Source organism: Gekko japonicus, unplaced genomic scaffold (assembly GCF_001447785.1).
Source record: "Gekko japonicus isolate JY-2015 unplaced genomic scaffold, Gekko_japonicus_V1.1 scaffold115, whole genome shotgun sequence".
In the NCBI taxonomy this organism is placed as follows: domain Eukaryota; kingdom Metazoa; phylum Chordata; class Lepidosauria; order Squamata; family Gekkonidae; genus Gekko; species Gekko japonicus.
The window spans coordinates 775,953-803,258 of NW_015163095.1; the positions used below are offsets into that span (position 1 = coordinate 775,953).

Here is a 27,306-nt window from a genome sequence, read left to right on the forward strand (position 1 = left end):
ATAAACCTACTCCACTATGCTAGAATCTGCTGTTTTGAGATTTTGAATCCTCCAAAGTTTGATTCATATATAAGCACATACAAGAGAGACAAATGGCATACTCAGATGTCATCAGCAAGCTCTAATTTCTTCATGATCTATATAAGCCTAAAACTGTTAGGTTCGTATGTGTCCTTCTTTCTCTCCTTGCACATTACATTCTTTCTGGTATGACAAGCCTTCAGTCTTTTTTTGTGATGTCCAAATTGAGACATCTTAACAAATTGGGATTTGTTCCTTGCTCACAGAGCAGGATTCTAAACCCTAGTTTCTTTAAGTGACCAAGTGTGAACATCACAGTAAATTATAGTTAGATGGAAGATCTTTTAAACCAGGAAGTTTTCAGCCTCAGTTCTTTAGTAGGGGGCATGGTGGGAAGGAGCATGCAAGGTCAGATTTCAGAATCATTCACATCACAAATAAATTGTAGGTTTTGTGATTGAATGTAGCTATCAAACCAAATGTATTTATTTGCTTCATTTATACCCTGCCTTTCTTTCCCAGTGGGGACTGACATCATTTGCCTCTCCTCCATTTTATCTTCAGAACAACCCTGTGAGGTAGGGTAAGCTGAGACCATGTGACTGACTCCTATGACAGATTGGGGATTTGAACCACAGTGTCCCAGATTCTAGTCTGACACTCTAACCGCTATACACCACTGGCTTCCTTATTACTACTACTACTTCCTATTACTACTGGCTTCCCTACTACTACTACCCTACTAATACTGCTAAGTATATAAGTGAAGGATTAGCAGTGGTAGTACACTTTCTGCATGAAACCTAATTCTTGGCTGTAATGGCTAGTGTCTAAATTTCCATGTTTTTAATCTGGGAGCAAGAAATTCCCATTAAGAATGTTTACCTTTAGTAAACAAGTCAGATACCCATGGATGGAAGAAAGAGGAGATTTATGTCTTTATGAAAGTGAGGCTATACTGTTATAATAGTACTGGATCAGGGTACAATGTAAATGGCTGCTAAATTAGGGATCTGTTCTTTATTTTCTTGTGATCTCTTCTCATCCTTTGTCTTCAATGTTAGTAAAGTATCTTCCAATAGGAAATCAGAAGGGTGGCCAGAGGAAAGAATAAAAGAAAAACACGTGAAACCTGCTGTCTGGCAGCCATAGACAAATGCCAACACTTTCATTCCCTTTGTACATTCTAGTTGCATACATTTGTTTTCAGGGGAAAGAAGCAGGTTAAATACAAACATTGTGCAACAGGGTCAGACCTACTCAAGGGAAATAAAGGTCAATAGGGCACCTAGCCCAGCACTGGTAGGGTCTTGATATACCTATTGCCTGCCTGGCACTGTACAAACTGAGGTTGTCAGGCACATGATGAGTTATGGTACTGGCTACCAAGCTGCTCGAGTTCCTTTCACTGAAATTGCCAGAAATCTCTTACATGTGCTTCAGCATTGACATGTGCCGCCTGAACACGCTATATGGATCTGTGTCTTTGGCTGCCGCCTGACCAGATTTCACTTTGACTTCAACTTTGGCCATGGAGCTGTTTTTAGCTATCTCATATCACTAGGCATCTGGCAATTTTAAAGCCTGCATAAAGTAAATTGGAAAATGGCCATTTCCCCCATGCATCCATTCTCTGGGTAAAAGGCTTTGAAAGGCAACATTATGCAAGAGTTGGTTGTCTGTTGTTGCTTTGTCCCAAGTGCCATCATCTGGGGATTTGTTCATAGAGAGTTCATACCAATGACGAACAGATGGGAGGATAGGAAGAACTTCCCCATCTGCTCATCACTGGTCAAGTTTCACAATATTTATTTTTATCCCGGTTAGCTGGGGAAATGCTCTGTCCTATAGAATGGGTCAGTTTTCAGATTACAAATTTCGTAACTCAAAGCTTCCTGAATAGGCAATATCCTGCCTTATCATATGTGGTCTCAGTATGCTTATAGGGAAGAGGGGATTGGCATGTGTACATGCAGCGAAACACTTGTGTATAATGGTAATCATACATGTCTGCAGGTAGATGTAATACCAATTTTGTAACATGAAGTACGTGAGAGATTAATTGTGCTCACAGGTTATCTGTGTTCTGTGTGAACCACCCTGTAGAATATAAAAACTACAAGCTGATTGATACGGTTTTCTCTCTTTGTTTGCTTTTGCACAATCTGTTTAGCCAAGGAAAGTGCTTTTCTATATGAGCACCTTGCATCCATTTACAGCTTTTATTCACAGGTGTTTGTACTCCTCTGCTCACATATTTTCCCATATTAACCAAAGACCAGTATCTATGTTTTGCAGTGAAAAGGCCCCATGCACAAAAATATTGATGAAAGGGGAAACTTTGTGCCCTACTAAGTTTGTGTAGTCCTGTCTTAGGAAGCTGTATGACCTGAGCCAGAAGTGTTATCTTCTGTCCTCATTCTCAGTGGATTTGTACTTGGCAAATTACCCTTTAAAGTGTAATTGGTTTTTTTCCTTTGAAATTTAAATTTCTTCCATCTTCTTCACTAGTGGTTCCTCCTTTGGCCTTCTGTTTACTCTTTAAATGGTGTTGGTCTTCACTTTCCGAATACAGACCTGGGATCTTCAAAGGTGAGTTGGTTGTTCTTATTTTTTGGACAACAAAATCAAGTACCTCTCAAGATTTGGGTGCTTATTTGCTGTCCCCTGAGAATACTGAAATGGAGTGCTGAGGCTGACAACAGACAAGGTAGCTGGAGGTGGGTGGGAGTCCTCAGTCCCATCTTGCAGTTCAGTTATATGTTCAGGAACATAATTGTTTTGGCTTGAAGCAGAGGTTACTTTCATGCGGAGGTGTTGAGACAACAATTTCAGAAAGGTGTCTTGTTGGGTAAAAGTTCTTTAATTTATTCCTTTTCCTCATAATGAACAAGTCAGTAAATTTAATTATAGACTCAGGAAGCTTTCCCCTTTGGTGAAGAACTTAGTCTGCTTAAGTATCTAGTTCAAGTTCTTTCTTTTGCCTCCATTTTTGGGCTAAAGGCTCGAAGAAGAGTGAAATCGGAGAAACAAGGAAACAGATGCCAGCAAAAATGAAAGAGCAGGCATACGTCTGAGTGTAATCATACAACCAACCTGTAAGAGGCACACCACAATTCAGTTATTAAAGCATTTGTGTCTCCACCAAGATGAAAATTTAGAAAATATTTCTATTAAGTATATTTTTACTGATACCTCTTCTAAGGCAATTACTGCTACAGACCTGATACAAGTGAACCAGAAAGACAGTTGAGAGTATTGTGCTTTCCTAAATTACTTTTCAGCAACTGAGTAACAGCAAATTCATTGTGCAGCAAAAAAATAATCTGAAAAGGCCGTAAGATCTTAGACATCTCTTTCAAACTAAAACCAAATCTTACTGTTTAAAAGGCCTAGGTAGAAATCTTACTTCAGTTTTATAGCTTTTTAGTTGGCATTAAATATATATATGCAAAAAAGAAAGAAGAGGTCACATTTGATAAGCCCCCAAATCTACATGTGGATCATGAGACCTGCATGTACAAAAGCCATGAGCAATGAGAGCTGTAGTGAGGAGGGGAAGTGTGTGAGATGGAGTGAAAAAGCTGACTGAATTAAACCCATTATTTGTTAACAATTTTAAAAGCTGATAGCACTGTGAGGCAACATGTTATTTTTTAAAAGTTTGGTATAGTCCAATTTTCTCACTGAGACTCAAGGCAGAGTACATAATGTAAGTCAGTGCAATCAGTAGAATTAGGAGATCTAATAAACAATGCAACAGAGTTAGTAGTGCAGAAATCTAAAAACAAGCATGTATTAAAGTAAACATGACATATTAAATAGTGCAAGAAATGGTGTTACAGAAGTAGAAATATAATGCAGTGATAGGTAAAGGTAAAGGTTCCCTTGCTCGAAAGCCAGTCGAATCTGACTCTAGGGTTGCGGTGCTCATCTCCATTTCAAAGCCAAAGAGCCAGCGCTGTCCAAAGACGTTTCCGTGGTCATGTGGCCGGCATGACTAAACACAAGGCGCACGGAACGCTGTTACCTTCCCACCGAAGTGGTACCTATTTATCTACTTGCAATTTCTTGCTTTCGAACTGCTAGGTTGGCAGGAGCTGGAACTAGAGATGGGAGCTCACTCCGTCATGCGGCAACTTGGGTCTCGAACTGCTGAACTACCGACCTTCCACAGCCTGCAGTTCAGCGTCTTAACCACTTGAGCCAACGCAGTGATAGCAAGATAAAAACATACAGCAACAGATAATTCATATGAGTATAGTCTACAGTCTTGTTTTCTTACGGCTTACTGAATGGCTTACTGAATCATTTTGTTATAATGCAGCCCTATTCCTTCATAAAAGTGTCCTCCTGACAGTTCTGTTTCACATAGTTTGTGGAAATCTAAGAGTGTGGGAGCCTTCCTGACCTCCTTAGGCAGGCCATTCCATAGGATGGGGGCCACTACAGATAATGAACTTTTATAGGGAGTTGTTGATCTTGCCCATGTGCATAGTGGCAACTGTACAAGGCCCTGTTTAGATAAGTGAAGTTGTGGCATAGGAGGAGAGGAGATTCTGCAGTTATGAGGCTCCAGGGCTATGAAGAGCTTTGTATTTGATGACCAGTAACTAGAGTTGAACTGAGTAACTAATGGGCAGCCAGTGGAGTGACTGCACAATGAGTGTAATATGCACTCTTTGCCTAGTTCTTGAGAATAACCAAGCTGTGTCATTCTGCACTAACTGGAGTTTCCAAACATTTGAAGGGGAGACCTATATAGAATGCATCATAGTATGTCTAGCCTTGATGTTACTGTGGTATGGATCCAGATGGCCAGATCACCTGAGTCAAGGCAGGAGGCCATCTTCCAGGCTAAACTAAGTTGGAGAAAAGTTTTAAGGTTTTTTTGGTGACTGCATTAATTTGGTTCTCCAGCAGTAATGCTTAGCCCAGTATAATCCCTGTGCTCTTGACTTAGTCAGCAAGGGTCAACTGAACCCTATCAAAAGTGCGAAGCACAGTATCTTTCAAGACATCAGGCTTCTCCACCAGTATCACCTCTGACTTGTCTCTGGGTTCAGTTTTAATTTCTTCCCTCTCAGCCATTTAATCACAGCAGTCAGGCAGTGGCTCAAGACCTCTGTTGTATCTCCAGGAGATTTGGATAGAGATAGAGAGCTGGGTGGCATCATATTAATGGTATCCATTTCCAAAACTATAAAGATTTCTACTAATGGCTTTACAAGAGAGATTGAACAGCATGGGGGATAAGGTTGCACCCTGTGGAATCCCACATGGATGATGACTAGTCTCCAACAGCAACCCTTTGGAGTCCGTCGGTAAGGAATGATTTAAACCAATCCAAAGAACGTCCCCTGATACCTACTTCTGCTTCCCAATATTTCAACAATATAGCATGGTCTACTGTATCAAAAGCTGCAGACAAATGCAGGCATAAAGATGTGCCCTTTGTTTCTACTCATATAGAGATTATTAGTTAAAGCCACCAGCACCATCTCTGTTCCCATAGCCTGGACTGAAAAGGGTCCAGAGCACGAGTTCTCCAAGAACCAAGAAGTACTGCTGCCGTCTCAATCAGCGAGTCAATGATTGATTTATGATAGACATCATTGACTCATTAACATGGTCCTTACATGATTTCAGCAATCAAGGATGGACAAGGATCCAGGGCACAGGTAGTAGCCTTCACAGCCGCTGTAACTTGATAAGAATTTTGTTTTAAAGATCTGACAACTTTTAGTAGGTGACGCTCCTATGCATATTCCCAAACCATGTGAAATCCTTACAAGTATGAATGATGAAAGTTAAAATAGTTTATATATTGCACTTGCCATGTGGTGGCTTAAAACAAGACTTTTGTGTAACACTATGTGAAGGAGGAGCATCTATAGCATCTTCTGTATTTCAGATTTAATAGTGCACTCCTAAGCAGAGTTTTATACCTTTTAAAATCATTGTAATTTTGTTGAGGAATGCACTGTAAATATAGACCAGGTGAATACCTTACTTTGACTACCAGATAAACGTGTTGCCTCTTTTAGCAACTTTTCTAGGGTGCTTGTTATGCTAGAGAGTTTCCTGGTATAAGGAAACCAAGGAGCTGTGTGCTCAGCATTGTATGGGCAAGGAGACTATGGACTTGTATACCTCAAAAGGACTGGAGTGTAGCATAGCAGGCTGCTTTTCTAGTAAAAATTCTGCTGTGTGCACACAAACTTTTTACTGTGCCCAAAGTAGCTCTTTACAGCCTGACCATGGTTGGAGGTTTTCTTGACGCGTTCTGAATCTTACTGCTATGTACCCTTTGAGGAAAGATTGTTCTACATGTTTTTGGTAGCTTTCATAATTTTAGATTAGACCGCTGTTCTCAAGACTAAATACATCTGGTTCTTTTAATTTTTCTTTATGTCATGCTTGTAAAAACATATTTTTGGTCTGTTCCAAGTTCTCTCACACTTTTCTGTACTAGTGATCAACAGAAAGATTTCTGGTGAGCATTACTGAAGAGATGTTAATGGTAAAAAGGCCTGTCTCTGGTGTATCAACTCCTAATGTTATGCTCATAGAAATGGGGGAAAGGTAAAGGACTTGGAGACACATTTCTTCCATGTTTTTTCTGCAAGCTTGCTTAAGTTCATACTAATACGAATATCATTAATCAGCCGTAACATGTTTCAAATGATACATTTTGGAGCACTTGTCATGACATACCAATCTGATCACATTGTAGTGGGATGAAATAATTGCAGAAAACAATCGATGATGGGTGGATCCTCATGGCCCTGCTTGGTAAGATTGTTTTCTTTTCATGGTGATATTTTCATGCTCTGCCATGCTGTTTTTAAAATGTACCATCAGAGGGCTCATGCCTTTTCCAAGACAGTCTTACTGGACTTCTGTTTCAAAGTATTCTGAAATGAACTCCTGTATAAGATCTGCTGCCGCTATTATGTCTTCCATTCATGTGGTTTTTTCCTGTGTCACTCACAACAATGGAGAACATGAGAAAAACCCTGCTGGATCAGAGAAAGGATCCAACTAGACCAGTATCTTCTTCCAGCAGTAGATAGCCAGATGACTTTGAGAAGCCTGCAAGCAAGTACTGAATATCATAGTATCATAGAGCTGGAAGAGTTCTTGTAGGTCATCTAGTCCAACCCCCTCTTCATTGCAGGAAATCCAAGGCGATAAGAGCATTCTCAAAAGATGGCTGTCCAGCCTCTGCTTGGAGACCTTCAGTGACGAAGTACACCATACCTCCCCAGGTAACTTTCTCTGTTGTTCAACCACTCTTACCACTAGGAGGTTTCTAATGGTCCTTTCCATGTATGTCTTCAGTATCTGGGATTCAGTGCAGGTTTCATTTAGCTATCATGGCTACCAACTATCCCTAATAGGTCTGACTTACTTTAAAGAATCAAGGCTAACGGTCATTGCCATATTAGTTGGTAGTAAATTCCATAAGTTAACCATGCATTGCCTGAAATAGTACTATCTTTGCCCATTCTGACTCTATTACCAACCAGTTTCATTGAGTCATCCTGACTCATTAGAAAGGGAGAATTTATCTGTCCAATGTCTGCATAGCAGTCACAGTTTTAGAAATCTGTTGTTTAAAAAGTAAATGTTTTAACATCATAGGGAAGATTCTCTAATCCTCTGTTAATTTTAATTGCTCTTTTCTGTAGCTGTTCCAGTGCTATGATACCCCTTGAATGGAGGCAATCAGAACTGTACATGCCATTATAAATGTGGCAGATTTGTCTAACATCATTATAGTTGTATTTTCTATATCTTTTCTAGTAATTTCTGATACTGCATGTGCCTTTTGTACGGCTGCATACTGAGCAGGTATTTTTCTGTGAATTGTCCTGTATGATTTAAGAGCTATGTAATCACAACCAATTCAGATTTCCATCAATATTTATATATGGAGTTAGATTCCCCCCCAGCATGCATAACTTTGCACTTATTTACACTGAATCTCATTTGTAATTTTGGCTGCGGTCACACGGGCAGGAAAATGGGGGGAAGCGTGGCTGTTTGCCCCGGGGCAAAATAACGCGCGGTTGTGCAAGCAGACATCCCATGGAGGTCCCGTGGTAGGGGGGAGGTGCCGATCACACCACGCGTGCCGCAGCAAACGGGTGGGGTTTTTTTCTGTACACCGACGTGTGCACATGCCCCGTTGGGTGCTCGTGCGCATCCCAAGGACACTTGAAAAAAAACCCTTTTTGCGAGGGGACATGGGCAGGCGCCGGATGCCATGGGATTCCACTGGAAACGCGATCACGCACCCGCCCTTGCCCCGCGGTTTCCGGAAACTAGTACCTCCGAGGGACTAGTTTTTTACCGCGCATCTTCGGAGTGAAGCCTCGGGTGAGCCACGGGAGCTCTACGCTTCCCAGATGTGGTGGTGAGATCGCGCCCGGAAAATCCGCCTATCTTCCGTCTCTAGCGTGCCTAATGCTCCGCCTTTGTTGCCCATTCCCTCAGTTTGAACATATCTTCCTGTAGTTCTTCACAGTCTGCTTTGGATTTCACTATTCTGAATACTTTGGTGTCATTCACAAATCTGGCTTTATTTATTTATTTTAAACATTTATTGACCACCTTTCTTTCTTACAGAGCTCAAGACACCTTATAGAATAGAAAACAGAACAGAAAATAAAACACATTAAAAACATAAAACCCAAAATTTAAAATTTCAACTCAGGACTGCTAATAAACATAACCAAATGCAGTCTTAAATAGAATATATGACTGTTCACTAGTCACTTATGAACAAGTTACATGGCATCATACTCAAGATGACTCTTTGGTAATTTCACTATTTACTTCCATGAATTGAGAAAACTGCCCACATATTCTTGTTTTTTTAACCAGTTAATGATCTATAAGATGTGTTCTCTTTTTCCATTATTCTAAAGGATTCTAGAAGACTAGTGAAGGAGGACTTCCCTTTGCAGAAGACGTGCTGATCCATCTTCTGTAAAGTTGTTCTTCTGTGTTGGATCTTATGTACCATGAATGTGACAGTGCTTGTGGATGCAGATGTCCCCCCCCCATTCCCTAGCAGTCTCCTGAGACCTCTGAAAAGGTGATGTTCGTGGCTGTGGGGAGCCTCATGGATAAAATACCATTGAGTATAAGGAGCTGCAATGTGGAAGGGGATCAGGCAAAATTGCCTTTAACCGCATTCTTCCTTACCAGTAAGGAAGCTAAAGGCACCACTGGGGAAAAAAGGAACTGGAGTGGCATTACCCAATCCTCACTATACCCACATGGCATTTTGTCCATGAGGCTCTGGTGACTACTACCACCAGCTGTTTGGAAGTCTCAGGGGGCTGTTGGGGGATGGGAGGTAGGAAGCATACACCTTCTATGCAGAGCAATGTTTGAGTCCAGTGGCACCTTTAAGACCAACAAAGTTTCATTCTGGGTATAAGCTTTCATGTGCATGCACACTTCTTCAGATACCCAGAATAAAACTTTGTTGGCCTTAATGGTGCCACTGGACCAAACTTTGTTCTGCTGCTTCAGACCAACACAGCTACCCACCTGAATCTACTTTCCATGCAGTTCACTGAGTGTTTACCAATTCTAGTTTTAGGAATACTTTCTATTAGAAAGTTAGGCTGATGGGTCTAACTCCCTTTTAAAAAGTGGCATTATATTGGCTTTTCCCCATTTCTACTGGTAAAGAGGCCAATTTTAATGGGGTTGCATATTTTAATTAAGAATTCAGCAGCTTCACGTCTGAGATCTTTAGGAACTCAGACGTGATTTCCACATGGTCCTTGTGCCTTGCTCATTTAGAATTTTTCAGTTAGCACTAAGCATAATTTGTCAGTATAACCTAGCTGCTTAGATGCTGTTCCTGAAACTGTGGTTCAGATGTGGATATCCTTCCAATATCATCCATAGTGGGCACAAATGCAAATAATTCATTTAGTGCATCTACAATCATCCTATTTTTCCTCCAGTTCTCTGTATATCTTTGTCAGCTAAAGTAATATGGTCGCCACATACCCCCCCACCCCCCAATCACCTTTTTGAGGTCCATTCATGGCTGCTGAAGTATAAGGGCAGCAGGAAAAATCTATTTCCACCCCTTATTAAACTGATGTTACAAAAGTCATTATCTTGAATCTCCTCATTTAAGTCCGCTCATTTACCATACAGGCATGCTTATGGGCCTGATCATACTTTCCACAACTGCAGTATGCATTCTACCTGAGCTTTTGTTACTGTGGATTTAAATAACTTATGAAATCCAAAAGAGCTCTGATGCTTTTTTCTCTCCTCTTCAGCTTCCTTTAACTGATCCAATTTTAAAGAAGTTTCTTCTTCTAAAATTAAAGGAGGCTGTGTTGGACTTTCTCAGTGATTTCTACTTATGCTTGTGTTCCGTTTGCTAATCTTGTGGTCACTGTTTCTAAGCGGCTTGGCAATACTTATATGTTGAGCAAAATACATGGGCACTGTTCTGCATTAAATGAAAGTTTATCTTCTTTCGGCTTCTTGACTAATGCTAGCAGTTTGGTATAGTGGTTAGGAGCATGGACTCTAATCTGGGAGAACCGGGTTTGATTCCCCACTCCTCCACATGCAGCTGCTGGCGTGACCTTGGGTGAGTCACAGTTCTCTCAGAGCTGTTCTGGAAAGAGCAGTTCTTGAAAGAGCTCTCTCAGCCCCACCTACCTCACAGGGTGTCTGTTGTGGGGAGGGGAAGGGAAAGGAGATTGTAAACCGCTCTGAGACTGTTTCGGGTAGTGAAGGGTGGGGTATAAATTCAATCTCTTCTTCGTCTTCTATTTTTTTAATATCTAGAAGACTCTGTATCATGACTTACACATTTACCATGTGGCAAGAAAATAACTGAAGTAACCTTTGGTTGCCTTAAGATCACTGTTGCCTCAAGATCACTGTTGATTTTGGCCAGGGAAAATATATAGCAACACCTCTATCACTGTCCTTTCTGTAACATTTTATACAGGGATAAATAATTGGCCTCCATTGATTATCACTATTCTCTCATGATTCTGATTTCACAGTATTACTATAAATAATTGATGAAGAAAGCAGCAAAACCAGGCTACTCACAGACAAAATAAGTTCTCTACATACTTAAGGGACCACCCAAGTATGTAGAAAAATACAACTTCGTAAATCAACTAAATGGGGAAAAAAATCCTTAATAACCAGCCCAGTAAGGATTTGAAATATGACAAAAGGGATAGAATGTGGAGAGCAGTTGAGAAAGGAGGAAAGGGTGGATCAGACTACTCAAGCCCCTGAGAGAATCCTGGAAGGAAAGATTGGGGATTTTCAAATGGTCCATTCTCCTCCCTTTGTGATTCCTTGCAGGAACCCAATTTGTTTTCTTTTAAAATTGAAGATTGCCCCTCATGTTCTTTAGATTTTCTAGCATTAGCTAAACACACAGCTATATATTTTGTCCCCCTCCATATACCTTTTTTTGCATGCAGTTTTTGCTATGATACCTCTCTATTATCTCTGTATACTTACCAACTTATGTTTTTATTTCTGTTTGAGAGAATAGATCATTCTCTGCTAAGGAATGAGTTACTCTAAATCAGATTTTTCTCATCTCATGTTTGCTGTCAGTGTAAAAGCTGTTCTGTGAATTTTTAGATTTTAAGCCGGTCTCTTATTTTCCCTCCAAGGCTCAATTTCTTCAAAAAAGGTTCCCCATGTCAAACAAATCTAAATCCTCACTGTATCATCTACACATTGAGAAATAACAGCTCTGTTTGTCTAGCTGGTTCCTGAATATGTACATGTCTGTTCCTTCTGGAGTTAAATTTTTATTTTTAGGAGTAAGGTACAAGATGTAACCACAACAAAAGGACAACAATATGTTGTCAAAGGCTTCACAGCCAGAGTTCATTAGTTGTTGTAGATTTTCCGGGCTGTATGGCCGTGGTCGTGGCATTGTAGGACCTGACGTTTCGCCAGCAGCTGTGACTGGCATTCTCAGAGGTATAACACAGAAGGATGGAGACACAGAGAATATGCCATCTTTCTGTGTTATACCTCTGAGGATGCCAGTCACAGCTGCTGGCAAAAGGTCAGGTCCTACAATGCCAAGACCACAGCCATATAGCCCGGAAAATCTACAACAACAAAAGGACAACACCTTGATTTACAAAATGGCAATAAACACCATTCATTAATTGTCAAATAGCTTATGGGCTGTTTTAGTACGCGGACTCTTAGGTTGCTGCTGGTGTTGAGGGGTATTATAGAACCCTAGAGTTTAGGGCAGTTTGAATATATTCTGTGTTAATTAGAAGTTTATTTTTCCTTTTTTTCCAAATTAGCATTTATGAGCAGATTGCCTTGTTTATCTTATAATTTCTAGTATAATGAATGTCATCAAAATCTGTCTTGGCCAATACAGATTGTGAAATGTGGAATATGCAAAGATCATTAGCCAAAACAAGATGTATATTTACAGTTGTAGAAATCATAACCTCAAGAGAATGTTAGGAGGAATTCCCAGTAAGGTAAAAAGAGTGCTAGTCCTTTGGGGTGGGGGAACTTAGTGTTTGTGAACATGGAATTTTCTGACATTTATGTCATTGGGAAATAGTGTTGAGTTGAAATGAAGAATGGGTGGCTTCCAGTGTAATTTGGAATCATAATAAGAAGACCGGAAAGTCAAAAACAAACAGATTAACATAATAATGTCATAGTGGCAGGCAAGAGGTTAAAAATTCAAACACAGACCATAGAACCATGATTACAAAGTCACAGATACAATAAAACCAATACAAACCAAACCAGCACTAAAAAGCCACAGCCATTTGAAAATCCATACAAACATTCCTCAGGCAATAAAATTAGCACTTATTAGTGGATATGTGCTCAGGAAGGGACTCGCTCAGTTAAACTCCCAAAGAAGCAGAATTATAAAAGGCTCTGGAGAACAAAATGTCTTTGCAGGTGCCTGAAAGTTTACAGATCTGAAGCAATGGTGGGCCTCTCTGGGGAGGGCAATCCATAGCCTAGGTGCCAACACAGAGAAGACCCTATCTCTGGTGTTTGCTCACCATTGTTAGTGGAGCCACATGATCTTAACCAGAAGGCAGGTATGTGTGGAAGAATATAGTCCTTCCAAGTACCCTGTGCTGAGACCATGTAGAATGTTAATGATCTTTGATTTCTTTTCCACAGTATAATCTTTGTCAATGTTTTTCAGTGGACACAGCTTGCTTGGCCATGAGGTATGTGAGTTCTTTTTGCTGATGCATTGGTTATGCACTAAAGATTACTTCCTTGTGGGGAATAAACTCCTCATTGTGTGGGGCTAAGCAGGCTCAAACTATGATAATGGTAGTAATAAGGAATAATAAGCCCCTAGTGTGGCAACAGCTAGGTGGAATACATCTGTTACAAAGGACTTCGAAATGGAAATGCAAAGTAGACAAAGAAAAAGTTGCAGAGAACATAAGAGATGGAAAGAGAAGGGCAGAAATAAGGTAGAAGGCAAACAGTAATGACAAGTTATAATAGGCAGTATTTATATATTACATAGATTATGATGTTATAGTTGCTATTGCTTCTGTTCCTATAGATTGGATGAAGTTCATTGTTACTTTCTAGTTTCTTTTTTTTTCTTCCCAGAAAGGTACCTGTCTGCCATAGGACAGAAGGAAGAAAAGAGAACACACTCTATTTTTTTCCTTCCTTGAATCTTTAGCAGGGCTAAAAGAAAATCCTTTTGTGCTGATTGCTCCTATTAAGTGACTGAAAGCCCGTAATCTGTCAGATCACCGTTGGTTTTATTTAAAAATAAAGTATAGAGTAAGATGCCCTTCAGTTTGCTCTCAAGCTTGTTTTTGGTAGGTTGGCACTAAGGGAATTAAGGTTTGGGGGTCTTTTTTGCTAATGATACCTGCAATGGGAGGACCAGCGATGACTCCAAACCCAGCAATGAATGAAGCGAGTCCCAAAGCACTGTGGAAGCCTGGAGCACCTACAAGATCTACCTGTTGAAAAAAGAAATATTTATTACCTCTTGCATATTTTGTGTTGTACCTAGAGAATGTTATCCTGACAAATTGACACCAGTTTTGCATATGTTGTGGTCCATGATGGATAGGAGGGATCATTAGGAAATCCCTTCCTCCCATGACACTGCTGAGCTCCAGAAATAAGTGAGCAGGATGCTGCTCATAAGAGTCCTGAATAGGAGTGGTACAGTGCACACAGTCCTTGAGTGGTCTAGCGTAACCTCAGTTTCACCTCACACTCTCTGATAAATGCTGTTTGGGGTTCTGCTCACTTTACAGCAGGGTTTTGTATGTGTCCAATTAACTATAATTGGAGGAAGTACACTCCCATTACGCAGAACCTCCACCTTAAAAGTATTTTATTGAGAGAGAGATGTGTGTGTATAAGTGTATTTATTCCAGGCCTTTAGTGGTTAAACCATAGGTGGCCATCTGTGGCATGGGTAGTGAAGGTTTGGTACACTTGAACTGGAATGGGTGATGGGGGGGCGGTAGAGTTATGTTGACAATTCTGCCTGCTGCTTCAGTGTTGTGCTTTAGACCTCCTCCCTGACAGGCAAAACCACCTGAAAGCATGGTGGGCTGCAAGTATACTACAGCCTGTATTCTTTTATCTTTTAAAAAAGAATCCAGAGGGCATCCAGGAAATTACAGGCTTACGGTAAATTGGTGGAAACTTTTATTAAAGAGAAAATTATTAAGCACATAGAAGAACAAGCCATGCCGAGGAGTAGTCATCATGACTTCAGTAAAGGAGAGAGCCATCTCACTAGCTTTCGAAGTTCTTTGAGGTGATTAAAAAACACAGACGGTGATCCCAGAGTTTTGATGCTATGAGAAACAGCTCAGTGAAGGTGTTGACTGAGTGTGGTGGCAGCAGTGAAAAAGGCAAATTCTACGCTAGAGATTATTAGGAAAGGGATTGAAAACAAAATGGCCTTTATTGCAGTGACCTTGTATAGATGGCACGGCGACATTTGGGCCATGCCAGTTGGGGATTGTGCCATGGCACCCGCTGACACCTTTCCTGGTGTCTGCCAAGTTTTTTTTAAAGGAAGTGGGTGGGGCCAAGTGGAGTTTTTGCCCAGCAGGGCTTATGATTGGCTGCTGGTGGTTTGATTGGCTGTGCAGGAACAGGAACAACAGGGAGTACAGACTAAAGCTTGTAAAAACTTGATGTTTGAAAGACACCTGAAATATGACATCTTAAAAGTATTTTTAATTTGCCAGATGTTAGCTGTTCTGCTCATTACAGTTTTTAAAAGCTCATCAGAAAATTGTGTGGATTGTACAGGTTATCATTTGGAAGTTTGCCTAATGAGTTCTTCCTACTTACCAGTACAGGAAGCAACAGGGCCAAGTATCCACCACTGAAAATGGCGAAGAATACTGCGTAGGCCATCAGTGTTGGGAAGGTGGTGGCTAGAGGACCCAGCAGGTTAGTGACTCCACAAAGAATGAGGTATGCCTTATGATAATGATACTTCTTAATCCAGTTCTGATCTGCAATCCAGCCAGAGAGCAACAAGCAGACTGTCTCTGTTATTCCTAAAAAGATGGGGGGGGGGGTCATGTACATTGAAACAAAATCTTCTTAGAATTGTTAAAACACTGGCTCCTGTTTTTCATTTTTAAAGCATGTATTATATACAGGAGCTATAAAGTGCATGTGTAAATGCTCCATTGTATCTCCTAAAGGTTGATAACAATGCTCATGAAAAAGGACATAACTCTAAAACGTCTTCCTTTTTGATAATATTCACATAATACTCACTCCCCATATGCCCCCCAGAGAGCACTGACTCTCCCTGGTCCAAAAGATGCCAGATTGGCCATCACCAGGGCTAGGGCCTTTTCAGTGGTGGCTCCACATTGGTGGAATGAGCTCTCGGAAGACATCAGGGCACTGCGGAACCTCTTACAGTTCCGCAGGGCCTGTAAAATGGAGATCTTCCACCAGACCTTCGATTAGAAACTGCCACTGGCATTAAGAACAACTTTGGATAGTGGCCTTCCTACATTGGATCATTTTATAGCGATCGCCATCTGCACTTACTTGCACTTTATTTAAATTGTTTGTTTACGTGTAATTTTATAGTATTGCATCTATGCATTGGTGTTTTATTGTATTTTAACCATCTTCTTTCTCTGCCACCTCTCCTTCCTCATCTCTTTCTCTCCTCCTTTTAGTAGCTCCCGACCTTGAAGTCATAAAATACTTGGCTTTTCACTCTATTTAGGCGAAATAAAAGCTTATCAGCACCAGGGAGGCTAAAGAACCTCACTAGATGCTGTTTGCTGTTTGCAGCTGTTTGCAGCTAGCACAAGTTCACAGTATGATATCCTAGCCAGCTAAAACAATTGCTGCAGTTAGATAAAAAAGGATAAAACAGGATAAGACAGTCTCACTGTGCAGAGGAAAAAAAGGGCCGTCCACCTCAACCTCCTTCCAGCTTCCAAATTCCAGGAAGAACAAAACAGTAAGTAAAAACAGTAGATAAAACGCGGAGCTCGGTATCAAACGTCTGCCTCAGCCGCCATCTTGGAATGCTTGACCTATTTTAACTTGTTGTACGCCGCCTTGAGCCAGCTTCCGCTGGCTAGGCGGGATATAAATCAAAAGTAATAAATAAATACAATTTCTCCCAAGCAGATTAGCACTTTGAAAAACAGGCTAGTTGGAATAATTTTACATGTATTAAACATTCAGAAGAATCTCCTTAAATTGTCAGCAAAGTTGAGGAGAACCAGTAGTTTTCTTTGGTGTGAGGCTAAAATACCCCCCTCCCCTAACAAAAAAAAAAACTCACCCTTTATGATAGTGACTTCTGAGTCACTGGTTTTGCTCAAGACTCATTTATCAATCTTATAATTTGATTAGGAAGCCACCCATTTATTAAAACTTTGTATTTCATTGATACCAGTAGCCTGTGCTGATAACCTCTCAGGAATTGCCAGATCCTCCATCATTGGTGAAATATTTTATGAACTAATACTAGGACGCAGCAAATTATTGTTGTCTCTCTTCTTCCCCCCCCCAGCAATAAAAAGATTTTATACTGTCAGGATTTGGGTTAAAAAAAATAAACTGCACAGCTGTATATGCTTATCTACTATATATGCATTTTTCTAGATTGCAGCCATTTCCCATTATTTTCAGTTCTAAATTGCTTCCCTTGTACTATGTCCAGGGTTGTCAACTAGATTTTTTTGATGGGTTAGAAGTAAGTATGTGATTCCCTTACCCCAAAATGGCCTCCTAATTCACTTCATGCACCCCTGTTATCTTTGGATTGGCAACTGAAGGCCAGGCAATAATCCTCAGGGGTTGAATTTGGCTATGGGAACTTCAGATGCTGATCCACATTCTGTGTTAATGTCTGTGCCGCAGAATTTTTAAGTGAACATTTGAAGAAGTGACTTTGTTGACAGTGAATGCTCGCATTTAATAAAGTCATTTTAATTACTGGTGTATGTTTCTTACTTTAATATAAATATCCAGTGAGGGATCAAATTTTGTGCAAAAGCATTTTTAATGAGTTGGTTGTAAAAAGTGCACACATTAACAAATATTACACAGTGGCATATTCTGCATTATCATCATTAGTTAGCTCTTTCCTAATGTTCTTTGTGCCTATAGCACACTATGTTGATGTTTCCAGAGAGCAGTCTACACTAAACCAAATGTATAGTTAATTTTTCTTAATGTTGATTGTCTTGCAGTTCATAGCATCACATTTAGTTTGCTTATGCCTACTATCAAAGTGCAGTGAGAACCTTTGTAACTAATGTATTTAAATCAGCCTTAGAATCAAGATTCCTGGACGATGACTTTTCCTTCTCCTCCCCCCCCCCCCCCCCCCACACTCCGGGGCGCTGCGCGCGGTCACACCACTAACAACATAACATTAATTAAAACCTCAGTACAATATTAAAAACAAACAGATGGCGAATAACCAATCCTCCTTCCAACTCCCACTGCCAGCTACTTCGTGGATGGGGGGGAGGGCAAAATAGATGTAGACAATAAGGAATGGGAAGGGTGCCAGCCGCTGTCCTCAACCAAAAGCCTGGCGGAACATCTCTGTCTTGCAGGCCCTGTGGAATTGCATCAGATCCCGCAGGGCCCTGATGGAATTTGGCAGAGTTCCACCAGGCTGGGGCCAGGACCGAAAAGGCCCTGGCCCTGGTCGAGGACAGTTGGATGTCTTTAGGGCTGGGGATCACCAGTAGATTGCTGTCTAAGGAGCACAAAGCTCTCCTGGGGACGTAATGGAGGAGACGGTCCCGTAGATACATCGGTCCCTGACCACTCAAGGCCTTATAGGTCAATACCAAAACCTTGAACTTCACTCGGTATTCCACTGGGAGCCAGTGTAGCTGGCGCAGCACTGGATGTATATGTGCCATCCGTGACATTCCCATCAGGACTCACGCTGCCATATTCTGGACCAGCTGGCGCTTCTGGGTCAATCGCAAGGGTAGGCCAGTGTAGAACGAGTTACAGTAGTCTAATCTGCAGGTGACTGTTGCATGGATTACCATGGCCAGATCAGGGTGCGACAGGAAAGGGGCCAGTTGCTGAGCTTGGCGTAGATTAAAAAACGCTAGCTTGGCAGTCTGAGCAACCTGGGCCTCCATACTCAAGGAGGGGTCCAGAATCACTCCCAAGCTCTTGACAGATTCTGCTGGTGTCAAAGGCGCGGCATCAAGAGCTGGTAATCTGTGCCCCAGTTCTGAAGGCCCACCCCCCAGCCACAGAACCTCCGTCTTTGTTGGATTCAATTTCAGCCTACTTTGTTTCAACCAGCTAATTACAGCCTCCAAACCAACAGCCAGATTATGTGGGGTGGCATCCGGGTGGCCATCCAATAACAGATATAGCTGGGTGTCATCAGCATACTGGTGTCACCCAAGCCAGAAACTCCGGACCAGCTGGGCAAGGGGGCACATATAGATGTTAAACAACATCGGGGAGAGAAGCGCCCCCTGAGGGACCCCACATAATAGGGGGTATCTGGAGGACACATTCTCTCCCAGCGCCACCCTTCGTCCCTGGCCATGGAGAAATGAGGTGAGCCATTTAAGAGCTAACCCCTGAACTCCTACGTCGGCAAGGCAGTGGGTCAAGAGATCATAATCGACTGTCAAACACTACTGTAAGATATAATAGTAATAGCAGTGCTGCCCCGATCCAGCTGTCATCGGAGATCATCTGTCAGGGCAACCAACATTGTTTCTGTCCCATGCTGTGACGTCCTCCTTATTGGGGAGGACTAGTTTCACTTTAAAAGTTCTCTATATTTTGTTTAACTGGGTAGATTCTGCTGCCACCAGGAAATTTTAAGGATTTCCAAACCTTTATGCTTATACTTTTGCTCTTACTAGTTTGGTAGACCGAGTTTAAGGCTTACGAGGAACTATGTGGTCCTGGGAAGTATTTCATTCAGAGCTGGTATAAACTTGAATAAAAGAGGATTTATTGAAATAAATACTAAATAAGAGGGTGATACAATGTAACTAGTAATGTGTAAATGATGTATAATTGCTTTGGTATCACACTCAATCTTTTCCCTCACTGACAGGGATCTTTGCATGTAACTTTGTAACATTTGTTTATCTTAATGTCATATATGTTCACTGTTTCACTCCAGCTTGTTATGACACTCAGACTCTCCTTTAACTTTTCTTCACTTAAACTTTACTTTTTCTTCATACACTCAGCTTTCAGTTCTCATTTTCTTTCTCACTGGACAACCGCAGCTGTCAGCTTCTAACTGCTTCCACCCCGAACAGCCTGTCTAACTCAACATCAACTGTCAACATCTAACTGAAACTACTGACTGACTCACATACTCATCCAAAGAGATTCAGTTCCAAAACCCCTCCCCCTCTCTGTCAACCACCAATCATACCACACTTGCCTCTCTCAACCACTCTATCTACTACAGCCATGCAACCAAACTTTTAAAGAGACACACACACACACAAACAAGGAATCGTTACACATGCCCATGGCAGACACCGGATTGGAATGAGTCCAACACCAATGTCTCATCCAGGTAATCCTGGAGCTGTTTAGCTACTGCCCTTTCAATTACCTTACCCAGATATGATAAATTCGAGACTGGGTGGTAATTGGAAGGATTAGAAGGATCCAAAGTTGTTTTTTTCAAGATGGTGCAACCACGGCCTCCTTGAAGCCCTCTGGATAAACCTGTTTCCAGGGATAAGTTGACAATAGTCATCAACAGGCCACGAGACACAGGTCAAGGAGACATGTAGTTGGTCTGACAGCACTCAGGATCCTGTCAACATCAGCAGGAGAGAGTAGGCTGAAGGTGTCAAAAGTAGAATCCAAAGACGGCCAACAGGCCTCCAGTTTACATACTGTTATCAACATTGGCAGGGAGGTTGCGGCGGAGTGACAAGACTTTATCTGCAAAGAAGCTCGCAAATGCCTCACAGCTGATAGCCAAATTATTATTATTTTGGTTCCTCTTTGTGTGAGAAGTCAAATACCGAATCATCCTATACAATTGTGCTGGGCGCGAGCTTGCAGATGCAATGGAGGCGGAGAAGAAAGCCTTCTTCGCCACCTTCACTTGCCACCTCATAGGATTTCATAAACATCCTATAAGATATAGCCTCGTCCTGTACCAGCCGCCAAACTCGTTCAAGTCTGAGTTCTCGTTTCATCCCCCTGAGCTCAATGGTATACCAGGGTGATGATTTACCATGAGAGTGCAGAGGACGTTGGGGGGCTACCTCATCGATGGCTTCAGAGAGACGGGAATTCCAGTCCTCTACCAGCTCATCTAATGAGACGCTGGAATCCAATTGGATCCCGCAGAGCATTCTGGAATCCAATTGGATCCCGCAGAGCATTCTGGAATCCAATTGGATCCATTAGTCTCCGCAGGTGAGTATAAATTAGCTCGCCACCTAGATAGGGGTGGGCAAGAACACCCAGCCAGGCCTTCAAAACCAAGTGGTCTGACCATGGCACTTTTCCCATTCAAGTCAGATCCACATCTATCACCGTCCCAAAGATCAAATCCAACATGTGGCCAGCTTGATGGGTGGGACCTGGTACAAATTGGGTGAGCCCTAATGCCGCAATGGAAGACACCAGGTATAAATCCTGATAGTGTTCCGGATACACTTCAAGGTGCTGGTTATGACCTTTAAAGCCCTTTATGGTCTGGAGCCTGCCTACCTGCGGGACCGCCTTTCCCCATATGTTCCCCCAAGAGCACTGAGATTTGAGTCGCAGGACCGTTTAGTCCCCCCTGGCCCTAGGGACGCCAAGTTAACAGCTACAAGAACTAGGGCGTTCTCGCTAGCTGCCAGCTGCACCAACATTGTGGAACCAGCTCCCACATGAAATCCGCGCTCTGCAGGATCTCCACCAGTTCCGCAGAGCGGTAAAGACGGAGCTGTTCCGCCAAGCGTTTAATAGCCCAGACCAATCAGCATAGCACTTTATATGGCTGGCCGCCATGTGTAAATTGTAATTGTACTGCTTTTTGTAATTGTATTGTTATTGTTACAGGCTGTTTTAGAAGTATTGTATTAATTTTAGTGGGTTTAATTGTTGTTAGCCGCCCTGAGCCGCCGGAGAAAAATCTAATAAATAAATAAATAAATCCTGAGTGGAGGCTGCAGCCTCATCAGCATGGACGTTGAAATCCCCAAGAATTAATAGCCTTGGGAAATCCAAGGCCCAGCTGGCTACGGTCTCCAAAAGGCTCAGCAGGCTATCTCCTGGTGCGCTAGGCGGCTGGTACACCAGACAGCCAAGCTCACCTCAGTATCCCACACAAGGCCTACACAGGAGACTGTTTGCGAACTTTAGGGTGGGGAGTGGTTTGAAGGAGAAAGCCTCCCGGATGAGTGGGCTTTTTTTAAAAAAAGATTTCTTGAGTCATAAGCATATAGTAGAACAAAGTTTTGAGTCCAGTGGCACCTTTAAGACCAACAAAGTTTTATTCTGGGTATAAGCTTTCGTGTGCACGCACACTTCTTCAGATATCAGCATGTAGTGTAAGTATTGCATCTTGTGCTCCTGGTTTCCTGTATACTTTGGACTGGTAAGCTGTATAGCCTCTTACCATCATCGTCAGCCTACATCACCAAAAAACCCTGCTCCTATGGTTCATTCCCCCCCCCCCCCAAGAGCATTGACTGCAGCTTGAGTAGAAAATCTGAGAACATCAATGGAACTCTCTTGTAAGCATAAGTAACATCCACTAGCATTTTAAAAGAAAAGTTGCATTTTCCTTACCAGCCATTGAAATGATGTAAGCAGCATCCATGGGGTCTATGCCCAGTGTTTTGGCTCTGGCTGCAAGATGAAAGGTAGGAACAAAGTAGGCTAGCTGGCTGAAGAGGAAAGACCAAGTGAAAAGATAGAAGAAAGGATTTTTCAGCTGGGAAAAATCAAGAGGGCACTGTTTGAAGGAGAAAGGCTTAGAATTTTTTTCCTTTGGGGGTGGAAAGTAGGTTTGACTACTAGCTTGGCTGTTTGCATCATTGCTCGTGAGGCTGTCTTTTTGTGGTGCTTCAGAACACGTGTGGCTTACTGGAGCTGGCAGTGGTTCTTCAGCCAGTTGCAAGTTGCTTGTTTCAGCACATTTTTGATTTGCAGGATCCATTCTGTCTAATCCTGTGGTGCAGATTTTGTCTTGACAGTGTTCGAAAGTTTCTGGAAACTTATAGCTTGTAGATATTTGTATGTCATCATTTCTAATACCTGCATCTTTGGTTCTCTTCATGTTAACTGGCCATAGCAGCATGCTAGAAGGTACGAGGTTCAACATCATGCCACCATATATCAGTAGAGAGCCTAGGTGGATGGAAAGACTAAAGATGAGATTTTCCATCATACCACCAGGAAACCAAAATTGGTTAACATTTTTTATTCATTGCAAGAAAAATGCTTAAAAAACACTTATTGTTCAAAGAGCTTTTTTATTTTTCCTCTGAAACCATATGTTCTCTCTTGTGATGTTATTTCCCAGTGACATTCTAGGATGTGATTAATAAAGAAGAAAAGGATACTTGAATATTCAGATTTTTTTTTACCTCTTCATGAAACTGTCCTGCCTAATAATTAGGCAGTGCATTTCAAAAACAAGCAATTATTCTTGCTTATTCTATTACGAAGTAGTTTTATGTGAAAGATGTGACATTGCAGGTTGAACATATGAAGCTGCCTTATATTGAATCAGACTGTGGTCTATCAAAGTCAGTATTACCTACTTAGACTGGCGAGCTCTCCTGGGTTTCAGGCGGGAAGGTCTTTCACACCACCTGCAACCTGATCCTTTAACTGGAGATGGCAGGGATTGAACCTGGAACCTTTTGCATACCAAGCAGATGCTCTACCACTGAGCCGTGGCCCGTCCCCTAAAGGTTTCTTGGTTCATTTATAGAATGAATAGCCAAGTGACTGAAGCAGCAGGAAAATAAAGTTACTGTTTGACTCTAAAATATCTGATCAGGCTTAACATCAACTATTTCAGTTATTGTTTAACAGTTGGAGGAAAACATAATTGACACTAGTGTGAGATTTTAGAGATAAAGTATATCAGAGCTAAAAAGCCAAATTGCAGTTTTGTCCAAGTTGAGATGTGGGAAGGCTACTAACCTTGCCAACCATAACTTTCTATCAGGAGTTGAACAAAAGGTGCCAGTACAACACACAGTCCCATTCCCGAACGACTAATTGCATTGGCTAGAGCCAGCCGCTTCTTGAAATACTTAACAATCATTACAGCTCCCACCTGATACAAGCAAGCGAAGCCTAGTCCTAAAGTGGAGAAATATATAGACTGAAACATTTATGTTAATACATCTTCTAGCCTCAGACAGTTGAAACTGAATGTTTACTGTAGATAATAATATCTCATAATCTGGCGCTATCTGAAGCTGACTTCTTACAAGATGAACACGCTATGCTTACCTGATAGAAATCCCATAGAAACACAAAGGAAGGAGATACTAGTGGCCAGTGTGCTGATAAGACAGCCAGCACCAAACAGGCATGCACCAATCAGTGATGTCTGCCGATCTCCTAGCATATCACATACTGTCGTTACTAGCGGAGCTGGAACAGAGTTGAAGAAAAAAGCCCTTCAGAAAAATGCACTACAGTAATTTGAGGACTAATGCAGGGATTTAGCCGGGAGAACTAGTGAGTTGATTACTTCAGAACTTTCCCACTAATGGTGGCCCTTTCCTCTGGTGCAAGGAATCTTCCACCAACATGAGAGATGCTTCCAGTGGCCCAGGACTCCTTGCACCAGAAGGCTTTAGAGAAGCTTCAGAAGATTAAAAACCAGAGGCTTGCATCTCATGGTGTTTGCATGTAAAGATGTGGTAGTTTCCTGGCTGAGACATAATGACTGGTCCAGTACCACTTGATAAGGTTTTGGGTTTTCCCCAGAAGTGGGAATTTAGATCCAGGTGTTCTTGTTACAAATACCTTTTAAGTCACAGTGGTTTGCAAGAAAAAATAGCAGAAAAATATTACAGTGTAGACAGTGATGACATTGAGTGATAATCTCTCTCTGCATTGTTTGTTTAAACAAACATTCTTGTGCTAACCTGCTAGGAATCGAAGAGAACTCATAATGGAGCCAATCCACCCAATGTGTTCAGAAGAGCCACCAACATTTTCTTGAAAGACGACAAAGAAAATTGCAAAGTTCTTCATTGTTCCCATTACAGACACATTTACCTTAATAACAACAAAAAATGCTCAATACAATGTCAACTGCAACAGAAAGCCAATTGCTAGCTCCCGCTTGTCCCTGTTGTGTAGAACATAGTACTTCCCATTTAAGGTTAGATTTTATATAGGAACTGTGTTGGTCAAGTACCGTGAATAAAACTTACCTATATAGGAACTAGAGTTGCTTCCATATAAATTTGTGGCTCTTATGGTAGATCTCATTGGGTCTCCATGATTACGAATACATCTGCCTTCCCACTTGTAATGTTATTGCACACACACCACCCTCCTGGTGCTCTATAGGTGTTTGATTGCAATTTGCAGCTGACTGGGCTCTTTCAGATTGGATGTGGAACCACAAAAAGAACCTCTGGAAAAGACATAACTTTTTGCCTGTAGGACACCCTCTATCCTCATGCTCATTACAGGGAGTTGGTGATAGGTAATTCAAAGCCCACATACATGTACCTGTCTCTCATGCAGGCTGGTAACTAACCACTTTGAGTTCAAGCAACCTATGTTGCTTTGACCACAGACATCACAAAATATGAAATAGTTCTCTCAAACTTTGAAAGTAGGGATGTCCTGATAGCTGACTTGTTACCTGTTTCTCAAATGTGATTTTGTCCAGCCTATATAAATAACCTTCCATTTTTCTTTGTTTCCAAGGAGCATAATAAAAATATGTTGAGCTCACCTTTTATGTTCACAGTAACATCTTTGTTCCCATTTCTTACTTACCAGAAAAAAGTGAAGCACAATCATCCATCCCCAACCTCCATCAGGAGGTTCTATACTGTTGTAGTCTTTGCCATATTTTACCATTATTGGCTGATCTTTTGTCATCCGTGTTCTTGCGCATTTTGTGGTAACGACTGACATTCTGAAAGCCGCTTTCAGCGCAAAGATTCTTTCTCAGCTGGCCCTGCTGCTTTAATACTAATCTTTCCACTTAACCATTAACCACATGTTTTTAAATGTTGGAAAGTATTGTGAAAGGGATGTCTTCTAAGCAAGATGGGGCTTCTTAACTACCACCTTGTATGATGCTTTATGGAAAAGTCCCTGCAGAAAGGAAGTTCCTACATATCTCTGCAGACAAATACTTTGTGGATTTTTGTCCTGGCCTGTCTCTTTGTATGGATTGTTATTGATTAAACAGTGTTGTGTGCTTTGAGGGCCAAGGTAGATGAGGTGGCATCACCAGGCCTGACACAGGGATGCTGCTGCCATTTTAAAGCCTAATGTGGATGACTGGAAAATGCTTGAGTGCCTGATCCTGACAGCACTCTTGTCCCACCCACCCCTCCCCCACAGCTTTTTAAGTGCCAAAATGGCCATGTTTCCTTGCAGCTTGTTTGAGTGCTTGGAAAGGATGTGTGTTGGACGGGGGGATGGGACACCAAGAGTGCCTGGTCCCACCATGCTGCCTCATGGAGTTTTTAAATTGGCAAGGGTATCTAGTTTGGCCCCATGTCTCGCTGAGAAAGGTGAACTTACACATTTAGTAAACAAACATTGTCATGCAGCAGTTGTGGTCATTATAAGTTCTGTATTTGAGACAGGTCTTTAATGTAACACAATAAAGTCGACACAGGACAAAATGGTAAATCATGGCATGGTAATTCTAAATTATAAAGATCTGGTGCCAAAATAGGCCGTATTTTCAAGCAGGCAGCTGTTTCTGAATGGTTACCCTGGTGACACACAGGAGAGGGCATCTACAGAAAGCCCTGAACAGATGAGCAGAGCTGTTGTAGCAGAACACAGCCACAAAGGTGATAATTTACATATGATGATCCAAAGGCACACAGGGCTTTGTATGTGATAGTATCTTGAAATGAATTCAGTACCTGATGTGCAGCTAATAGAATGATTGAATAGGGACCACCACTACCACTGCCACCAATGAGGTGGACAACATCGGGGTTAAGGATGGCCCAGGAAGATCTGCCACAATTTCTGTGTGGCCACTGGATTTACCTGGTTGATCTATAGGATAACATCACCCTGGAGAACCATCCGGAGACCATCTTGTTAAATTGAGTATAATTTTTATTAATTGTCATTAATGTTTTATTGCTTTTATCTGTTTTATATGGGTTTTCCCCTTGTAAGCCGCCCTGAGCCCACTCTGCGGGGAGGGCGGGGTATAAATCTTAATAAATAAATACATAAAAATAAATTGAATTATGCATGTAATGTGCATGCCTTATCTAGCTTTTGATAATAACCAAGCTGTGGCATTCTGCACTAACTAGTTGACTTCAAGGGCAGACTCACATAAGAGTATATTACAGTAGTCTTAATCCATTACTGCGGCATGGATCTAGGTGACTAGATTTGACAAAATTGGACAAAAGCATTTCTTGCAGCTGCTTTTTCAGAAGTAATGCTGGATTCCACCTAATTTACTTCACATGTTGATGCACAAACCATGTATATCACCCTGACCTGTTCACAGGAAGGATGGGATTTAATAGATACTTGAGACACTGT

General features: G+C 41.6%; 1 protein-coding gene across 1 annotated transcript; it reads right to left on the bottom strand.

Annotated features, from left to right (window-relative positions):
- Positions 1 to 2,974: 2,974 nt before the first annotated feature.
- On the bottom strand, positions 2,975 to 25,632 carry SLC16A4 (solute carrier family 16 member 4). Its single transcript, XM_015406558.1, has 7 exons — positions 25,549 to 25,632; positions 24,681 to 24,813; positions 24,037 to 24,180; positions 23,722 to 23,883; positions 15,406 to 15,617; positions 13,952 to 14,045; positions 2,975 to 3,117 (listed from the first exon to the last, which is right to left on the bottom strand). Exons 1-7 carry the CDS (start codon positions 25,630 to 25,632, stop codon positions 2,975 to 2,977), a joined length of 972 nt encoding a protein of 323 aa, XP_015262044.1.
- Positions 25,633 to 27,306: the final 1,674 nt, after the last annotated feature.

What these genes read in the sequence shown, in the direction of transcription:
- SLC16A4 (XM_015406558.1), bottom strand. Translation starts at nt 25,632, where the DNA reads ATGGTAAAATATGGCAAAGACTACAACAGTATAGAACCTCCTGATGGA. An exon ending in TTCTATGGGATTTCTATCAG is followed by an intron (nt 23,884 to 24,036) that starts GTAAGCATAGCG and finishes TCTCCACTTTAG; the next exon opens with GACTAGGCTTCGCTTGCTTG. An exon ending in AGAAAGTTATGGTTGGCAAG is followed by an intron (nt 15,618 to 23,721) that starts GTTAGTAGCCTT and finishes CCATCTTTTTAG; the next exon opens with GAATAACAGAGACAGTCTGC.